Here is a 9,845-nt window from a genome sequence, read left to right as displayed (position 1 = left end):
AGACCAACACCCCTTGAGTTTACGGTCGTAAACTCCTAACATTTTGACCATTTGTGGTTTTGAAGTCTTCTAAGCTATTCCAAGCATTCCTACTTCATGTTTAAGCCTTAGGAAGTGTTGTGTGGCATCAAAACACTCCTAAATGGAGTTTACAGTCTAAGGACCATTTCTCCATGCGTTTACTACCTTAAACTCATGAGTTTACTACCTTAAACTCATGAGTTTACTACCTTAAACCCATAAGTTTGGTATTTGGGGGTTTTCAAGTCCTTAGCTCAATCATGGCAATAGTCTAGGTTAGATTTAGACATAAGGAATAATCATGGGACTTTTATGGGACATTTAAACACCTTTTGGGGTGTTTACGGTTTTGGGAGATCCCCAAACCGTAAACACCTAAAAATGGTTGTTTTCTTGGTCTTTTAGGTGATATACACATCAAGGATGGATCTATACAAGTTCCTAAGGCATAATGAAGCATCTAGACACCTTAAGGCACTAAATTTGGGGTTTACGGTTTTGGGAGCCTCCCAAAACCGTGAACACCTTGTTCTTGGTGTTCTTGGGACTTTTCCTTGGTATAAACATGTATAGCTAGCTTTAAATGACTTTAGGATAGAAGTACTTACATTGTGGAAGCTTGAAATGAACTTAAAGTCCAAGAACACTTCGTGTGTGTTCTTGGTGTTTTGGAAAACTAGTCAAACACAAAAATGGATGGATTAAAGGATGTACAATCACTAGATTAAGTGATATACTAACTTGAAAGGGCTAGAAACACTTACTAGATTGAAGATCTTGAATAAATTCTAGGATGATACTTGAAAAGATTTTTGGAGTTTACTCGTTTGGTAAATGGGGAGTAAACATAAAATGACTAGTTTGGGGAGTAAACTCATGCTTAAGGAATGAGTTTACGGTTTTTGGATGATTTTTCGACCCAAACATAAAATTTTGGTCGTGAACTTCTAAGGCACGAGGTGTTTGCGGTTTTTAAATTTCAAAACCCGAGACGACACTTTCTTTCACCCGTTCGCTTAAAGAATAATATTAAAATAATCAAACGAACTTTAAATTTGCTGAAAATAAGTAATAATGAAATTGACCTATAAATCGAAGTGATTGACTTTTAGGGTTTGACCGAATGAAAATTTCGAGTTGTCACATTCCTTGGCCATGTCGTGGGCACAAAATGCCAAAACAGTCACCATGTCATGGCAGCCAAAGGTCAAGCCGTAAGGACTGGTCTAAATAACTTAAACGATCTTAATCCATTTTCTTCCGATTGCAAGAGCTCCAAAGCTCAGATATGCTTCTTTCCAAGGTCTTAATGGATACAATTTCTAACTTTATCCATTAGGAAGGTCCAAACCACAAAGATCTAGACTTGAAGTCTTAAAAGGACCCAAAAATGCATCTTTCTCAACTTAATCCATTAAGTGTAACTCTCCTACTTCCAGATCTAAATCAATAAGATTTCTAGAGGGATAAAGTTTCCATCTTTATCCATAATAGTGCCCCAAACATTCAAGATCTGAACTTTACTACACCAAAATTGCCTAAAGGACCAAGATAACTTGGATGACTAAAATGGAAGGCAAAAAATCACAACTTTCCTAGTCCACAAGGTCCAAGAAACATTCCAAGCTGATCATAAGATGTTGGAGTCCACTCAACTCCAAGATCACCCATAAAATGGACCAAAAGTGCCAAAAACTCCAAATGACAAGATCTAAAGAACTAGATAGCAAGATTGGAACTTTATACTTACAATAGTCCAGAAATGTAGTGTCTTTGATAGATCTAAACTTGGAGCATCATTCCTTGTAACCAAAAGAGTCTTCTTGATCTTTAACTTCATCAAAATATCATAAAAAGCACCCAACAAAAGAGATAAGATAAGCTCAAATCTTGAAGATGGAGGTTGGGGTTTCTCCCAAAGGGTTCTAGAGGTGATGAACACTAATAAAATGGCCAAAAAGTCAGAACCTTATGCTTAAATACGTTGAAAACCCTAAAATCATGGGCTTGGGCCTGACTGATCTCTGTTCCGTGACGACTGCCATGTCGTGGGCTCTGGTCCCCACTCTGTGGCAACGGTTTTCACCTAAATCCACCTCAACTTCAAACAAGCATAACTTCTTCGTTTCAACTTCGTTTTTGGAGATCTTTATATCCACGGAAAGGTATTGACGAGCCCCACACTTATATCTAATTAAATTTGGTGTAACACATGTCGAACTAAAAACCATAATCCATAAAAGAAGCCAGACATATAACTTTTCCCATTTTACCCTTTGGCACCAAAACACAAACCAAGGGCTTAGATCACATAACCAATATTATCAACATCCAATATGGTTTAAACCTTATTCCCTTTAAACCCAAGGCCTATACTTGATCCATTTATTGCCCATAATCCCAAAATAAGAAACTCCTTAAAATAGGATGTTACAGAAATGACACGATTTAAGGCTAAAATATACCAAATTTTGTGAAATTTACAATAGTCTTAGCAACCTATACAAAAGTGGGTCAAGCAATTTCGATGTGTTTAAGGCTACCATGGATCAATATGAAAACGACAACCCGCACACCTTTTCCGTATCTCAAACCTTAGCTAAGGTTGAAGGATGCTCCAAAATTGAAGAGCTAACCGAAAGGACTTCAGAAACCTCTTTCGGTTCGAAGCGTTCAATAAACCTTGATGGAACCTTGCAATAATTGGACAAGAGAACACACATCGACATTAATGATGATCCGCTAGACCTTGAAGATAAGAAACCTCTTCGTCGACCGATAAGAAGAAATAAAACAAAGAAAGCGACTTTGTCGGCTTCGAGATCTAACATTATCGATTATTTTGGAGAAAAATTTGATCGATGTGTCTAACTACAAGAGAGCAAGGCGGCGATGGTGAGTCATGTAGAACAAAAAAAGCTAGAAGTGCAAACTTAATTTCAAGAGGCACAAAAGACGTTCCAAACGAAAAACAATTTGGAGATGTTGAAAGTAAAAGTGAACGACTACGAGGGAGAAAATTTGGAGATTTTTCTCGCACTCAAAGAATCCGTCCAATCAAAGTATAGGAATAGATGTGGTAGTTTTTTAATTTTTGTTTGACATTTCAATGTTTTTGTAACGCCATGTTTTTTTATAATTAATGTATTTAAAAAAAAGAATGTAATATCTTTTTAATTGAATGAAAAACTAGTTTCAAAAAATCTATGTTTTTATTTTATTTTTGATTTAAAATTAATTAAAAAAAAATGATGTGGAGTGGTATTTTAGTGATAAATATTACATCGGTTTAGTAGTTGAATGTGGTGATAAGATAACACACCATAGTAGTGGTTAGCAATAGGTATACTTTACCTAACAATACGACTATAATTTACGTTAGAATCTAGAAATTTGGCATGTTGCCAACGGCTCCATACTCGACGAAAGTGATCTTTGTACCTTTTTGTTTTTCAAATCCGAATACTAGATTTGCAACTAAAACCACATATATTTGATGCATATATGATTACTATGAAAGGTTTTGATTCTAAGGCTAAGCAAATATGATACAAACACCGAGTCATGACCCCAACAAATGCAATTCAGCAATCTAACTCGGCGTATATCTACCAAGTTCATTTCTCACTTAATTCCACCCACCAACCAATGACCTGGTGCTTTTTTGTGTGTGTTTTTTTAGTTCTCAAACTCTACAAATCACCGTTCCTAAAAAGGAAATTTTTTTTAAGCAATGTGACAAATTATATGTGACGCTTAGGTTGACTATAACAAATATGACATCATTTTCTCTTAACATAACGTTAGTTTATATGTAAAATATCAATTGTAACCATGCAACAACGTAACAGCCCATCTAATAGATCTCGTCCATGGTACCATAATACTATATAAACAATTATCAACGAGCCATGTGGTGTTATTAAATTGGTAGTTATTTTTGTATTAAAAAAACCAAGAGAGGTGGTTATTTTAATAAAAGTTAAAAGTCCCAAATTATGTATTTTTGTGATTTTCTCATTGTTTATTGATATAACTTATTAGCTTTATAAAATTACAATCTCTTATAAAAATAGATGTTGAAAATATAATATATGATATTATAATAATAACCAAAATAAATAAAATTGAATAAATATTTATTTTATAAAGAAAATTGTACTTGTACATGAGGGGTTTCTGTGCAGCAGGTGTACCGTGTACATGAGGTGGGTGGTAATGTGGTGCTTCATGTTGGAGTTAGAGCCCCTGAGTTCATGCGCACCTGATCAACTTCCTTTTGCCATGTGCAATTTTACATAATAGTAAAATTAAATCTCTTATAAAAAAACAAGCTTTATTATTTTCTCATCTATAAGTTTGTAAAGTTATTTTATAAATTTATAACCCGATCAATAACCCGCTTATAAAAACATGTTTTATATTTATGGGCAAGTCTTAAAGAAACCCAATATATTTACTAAAAAAACAATATATAATTTTTTATTATATGTTTTATCCAATTTTATTAAAAAAAACTATATAATTTATTATTTTTTTAGTACCTTGAAACTTTTATAATTTTTTAAAATTATCTCATTTAATGTTCTGAGACCGATAAACTTAGGGAACCAAAAGGCTAGGTAACCCGTTGCGAAGGGTTGTTTTTTTTTAATGAAACGACAAAGTAATCTTAAATATCATCTATACCTCCTAGTAAGGTTTGAGCTCATATCTTCTCATTTAAGAGAGTCACTGCATACCGTTAGGCCAAAGGTCTTTTGGTCGTTAATGGTTGTTTTACAATTCTTTAGATTAAAATTTTCAGAAAATATACGGATTTTAATGCATGAAAACAAATAGTATAATATTTTTTTTAAGAATTACATAAAAATATTTTGAGATTTTTTTTTTTATTTTTTTGAAGTTTGCAAGTATATTTATATAACTAAATCTTTCATTTAAATTTATAATATGATTTTTATAGTTTTATTTCTAAATTATTATTTATTTATTTTATTTTTTTGAAATAAAAATTGATAGAAGACATGTTTTGAATGTATAACGTTTATTATTTTCAATTATTTATAAAGAAAACAATACTTCAAAATTATAATTGCTTAAGTTTTGGGTTATTAGTAACATTACTTCGAATTAATATTTTTTAATTATCAATTAGTTCTTGGACAATCTAAGGTGCTGTTTGTTTTTCCGAAGTGAAACTGTCTGAAGTCTGCGGACCACCTCTGCGGTCCTCTGCAGCAGAAGAGGTGGACCAAAGTGCTGCAGACTGTAATGAGAAGCATGTTTGTTTTTTTAACATCTGCAGACTGCTGCAGATATTAAAAAATTTAAAATAAACTAATTTAATAAACCGAAGATAGTTTTTTAATACCAAAAATTTAATAATAGTAGTTTTAAAACATTGAAATAAAATTCAAACAACCAAATTAGTCTTATAATAACATTTTTAAATAAAATTCATAGAACCAAACTTTAATAATTTTCATTCCATATTTTGCATCAATTGCTCGGCAATTTCATCCCGTAACTGGGTCATATATTCACGGTCCGCTGCAGTACCATGTGTTGGAATCTCATCTTCATCATTATCAACGACTGCATTGTTATTCCGAACCGAGACATTTGGTTCATCATATCGTGCAAAAAACTCATCACGTAGTCCCTCTCTTCTTATAAAATTATGAAGCGCAAAACATGCTAGGGTTATGTTTCGTTGTGTAACCAACGAGAATGGTGCCATCCTCTTCAATATAGGGAATCGTGCTTTCAAGACACCAAAAGCCCGCTCAATGACATTCCGAAGTTTTGCATGTGCATGGTTAAATTTTTCTTTATTCGTTAATGCACGTCTTCGACGGAAATCTCCAAGCCAATACCTTACATTACGGTACGGTGCCATAAAACCTCGAATGTTTGCATAGGCGGCATCACAAAGATAATATTTATCTGTAAAAAAGCAAAAAAAAAAAAAAAAAAAAAAAAAAAAAAAAAAAAAAGTCATTTATTTTTCAAGCTAAGATAAAACTATTTAAATAACCATAAATTTACCTGGTGGTGGGAGCGGGAATGGTGCATGTGGATTTGCTAATGCTTCTGATAAAATTCTAGAATCGTGTGCTATCCCTTCCCAACCGGCCACAACAAACGTAAACATCATGTTGAAGTCACATATTGCCAATACGTTTTGGTAACAATCGCCTTTTCCCCTACTTCTATATAAATCCCGTTTGTTTGCAGGGACAACAGCATGTATCAAAGTGCCATCAAGTGCACCAACTGCTCCCTTGAACACCCGTCGTAGCCTCCTATTATGTCCCGGAATATTTGGATTCGGATTAAAAGAAGTTGGCACTATAATGTCATGTGCGAAAAGCAACATTTTGTCCAACACTTCATGAAAAAACTTATGAATTGTTTGCTTTGAGTGTTGAAATCTCCGCTTGATAATCACATAACGTTGGTTATGACCGATCATCATCAAAAACATAGCCATCTTCTCCTCAACCGACACATGTTTGCTATCCTTTAACGCGTAGTGTACTCTAAAATGAGCACATAGCCGAACAAATGATTCACGGGACATACGTAGCACTTCAAGACATTGTAGAGGATTACGGTGAAGTAACTCTAACGTAAATTCATGTCCTGTCATTTCCGAATCGTTGTCCCGCACTCGTTTGACACCTCTCTTCCAAAAGTAGCGGACGTACAAGTACATAAGAATTATGAGTAATATCTTTTTGTCGTGATCCATTACAAACCTATTAATCAACAAAACATAACATAACATAAGATAAAAACATAACTTAAATCTCAAGTACAAAAAAATATAAAATAAATTTCAAGCGCCAAAAAACATAACATAAATTTCAAGTACCAAAAAACATAACATAAATTTCAAGTACCAAAAAACATAACATGAATTTCAAGTACCAAATAACATAACATAAATCTCAAGTACCAAATACTAAAAATAACATTCAAGTAGAAATAACCAAAAAACATAACCATATAGTTCCAAAACATGCAATTAAAACCTAAACAACTCAAACATATAAAGTCAACGAACGATCTTTCCATCCTTTAAAACTCCCAAGCTTGTAGCTGTCATCTCGATCCATCCTCTTAATATTCGTGGATCATTAGGCAAATTTACCCACATCTCTCTCATACTCATGGTCCCTCCAAAAATGTGATACGTAGCAAATCGTAGAGGGTCTATTGGGTCTAACTCGAGCAACTCAAGCTTCTCTAAACATTGGGGAATTGTTGGCCCTTGAGTCAAATGACGTAGAGCTTTTTGCATCTCCAATGCTAAATCATCAGCAGTAATAGAAGCTTTAGGCGAGGCAGAAGAAGGTGGATCAGGTGAGGCACTAGGAGCTCTAGGTCTAGGAGTTGAGGGTTTGGCCCTTTTGTTGGGGTTACCAGAAGGTGAAGCAGCAGAAGGTGAAGCAGCAGAAGGTGAAGCAGCAGAAGGTGAAGCAGCAGAAGGTGAAGGTTGAGTAAAATGCTCACTAGTATGATTGGAAAAGAAATCATCCTCATCTATGTTAATAGAAGGGGCGTCCATAAGATGTAGTGGTGCGACATGGAAAGAAGATGATCCATGTCCCGATGGTGTTTGGGATGTGGCATAACTGAGATTACCAGATGCACTGTTTCCATCAAAGAGTTCTGCACAAAGCTCTGGAAACAATAATGGGACGGTTTTCAAAGAAGCGGCTTTCGGATGTCCCTAAACGCAATCAATGTAACAAAAGTAATATAAGAATTGGCAACTATATAAACAAAATACATATAAATATGTGTGTGTATATATACCTTTTTAAAGTCCTCCCACTCCTCATTTGTTAAATTAAAAGTATTTGTTTGGGGATTGTAAAGGTTTCCAGTTTTATTTTTTAAGTACAACCATCCTGTGTATTTGGCTTTAAGGTTATCATAGGCGTTTTTTAATTGTCGTTGACTCAAATCCACGCCATATTTTTCCTTAATGGTTGTTCCTAACTTGTGCCATGATTGTTTGTGCAAACTCAAACCTTTTCTACCCACGGTTTGTACTTCTTCAATACAAGTGAGCAATAAGCATTTTGTTTGCTCATTGGTCCATGTATGTTTATCTCCCATCGCTAATAACAAAAAAATATAAAATACATACTTTAGCAAAAAAGATTAATCATATTTCAACATAATCAACAAATACGTTTAGCATATTCAACAATTTAAGCACAAACTTGAAAAGAAGCATAAACTTGATCTCCATTCAAGAAATACAAGTGATAACAATTCAACAAATAAGTTTAAAAAAACCATTTGAGCTAATGATTTCAGCATATAAACTAATATACGAGTTTATGATTTCACAATATAAGTATATGATTTCAGCAAGGATTATGATTTTACCCAACATTCATAACAATTCAACACAAAAATTCATGAACCTAAACATAAATCATGGCTCTAATTAAAGAACAAAACACAAACTCCTAGAATTATAACAAAGCACTAAAGCAGAATTTTAACTCAATTTATGCTTGCAATATCTCTAACTGCTAGAATTATAACAAAACAAAAATTCTCTCTATGGTGGATCTGTAAAAAAAAAGGTCAATTATGCCCTTATGAAACCATTCAAATCATGAGATTATCATCTTATTTCACAGCTTCAAAGCTTATTTCACAGCTTCTTTCTTCAATCATATTTCACAGCTTCATCAGAATCATTAGCTGTGGAGGATTGTTCCTCTGGTGCTTATTCTTCTCAAGCCACTGGTGAAAACGATAGGAGGCCAGATACGGGTAATATTGAAGAAGCCGAATCATCTCTTCGTGAAAATGGTTCCTTAAATTTTGAGGTTGTTTCTCTAAACTTTTTACATTTTTTCTTATTTCCTGGTTTGAATTGAACCCATAGAACAAGTTTTAATCTTTCTTTTGGTTAAGAAAGTCTATTAGAATTGGTAATTGAATGTTATTGTAAAATAGGAAGCAAGAGCGTTGTTAGGGAGATATGAATATCAAAAGGGAAACATAGAAGCTGCTCTTCATGTGTTTGAAGGGATAGATATAGCAACAGTAACTCCAAAGATGAAGATTAGTCTTTCCCAAAGAGGCGAACCTCGTAGAAGAGTTTCTCATAATTATGGGGATCCACCATTGTCTATACATGCTGTTGGTTTACTCCTTGAAGCAATTTTATTTCACACTTCTGGACAAAAAAAAAAAAAAAAAAACAAACCTGTGTGCTGTGATGTTGAAGACGAAGGAGATGGAGGATGGGCAGTGAAATCGGCGACCACCAGCAGCAAGGAGCGGCGACCACCAGCAGCAAGGAGCGGCGAGCAGCAGCAGCAGCGACGGCGACCGGCAGCAGCAGCGACGGCGACCAAAATTCTTCCGGTCTTCAACACGTTCGACGCCAAGAAAGAATGAACGACTTGCGGCTGTGGTTTTGTCCGTGTCTTTTTTTTTGTTATTAGGTTTAGAAGTGCTGAGAAGAGGTAAGCCCAATGCTGCGTAGGGAAGAGGACGGGAAGAGGTTTTTAAGCCCGAAGCCTTCTAAAAATCAAACTGCTGCGAATTTAAAAGTGCTGCGCGTGTGCTGCGCCGCGCAGCACTAAGAGGTTAGAAGAGGATTTTTTTAAAAAACAAACACAACCTAATACTGTTGTGTTCTTATTTCATACTTGAATAGTTAATTGTTATAACAGAAACGATGACTTCTGTTAATTGTTTTTTAAGATACCAATGCATATTAGACCAAATTTACCATCAATCACTATGATTTCTCTTATAATAGAAATTTTAGATGATTGAAT

At 34.4% G+C, this 9,845-nt stretch overlaps 1 protein-coding gene across 1 annotated transcript; it reads left to right on the top strand.

The window, feature by feature from the left end:
• Positions 1-8,610: 8,610 nt before the first annotated feature.
• Positions 8,611-9,459, top strand: LOC128126011 (protein NPGR2-like). The gene is made up of 3 exons (XM_052763680.1): positions 8,611-8,621; positions 8,711-8,882; positions 9,013-9,459. Exons 1-3 carry the CDS (start codon positions 8,611-8,613, stop codon positions 9,457-9,459), a joined length of 630 nt encoding a protein of 209 aa, XP_052619640.1.
• Positions 9,460-9,845: the final 386 nt, after the last annotated feature.

This window comes from Lactuca sativa, chromosome 5 (assembly GCF_002870075.4).
Source record: "Lactuca sativa cultivar Salinas chromosome 5, Lsat_Salinas_v11, whole genome shotgun sequence".
Lineage (NCBI taxonomy): Eukaryota > Viridiplantae > Streptophyta > Magnoliopsida > Asterales > Asteraceae > Lactuca > Lactuca sativa.
This window is presented reverse-complemented; position numbering and strand designations above follow the sequence as displayed.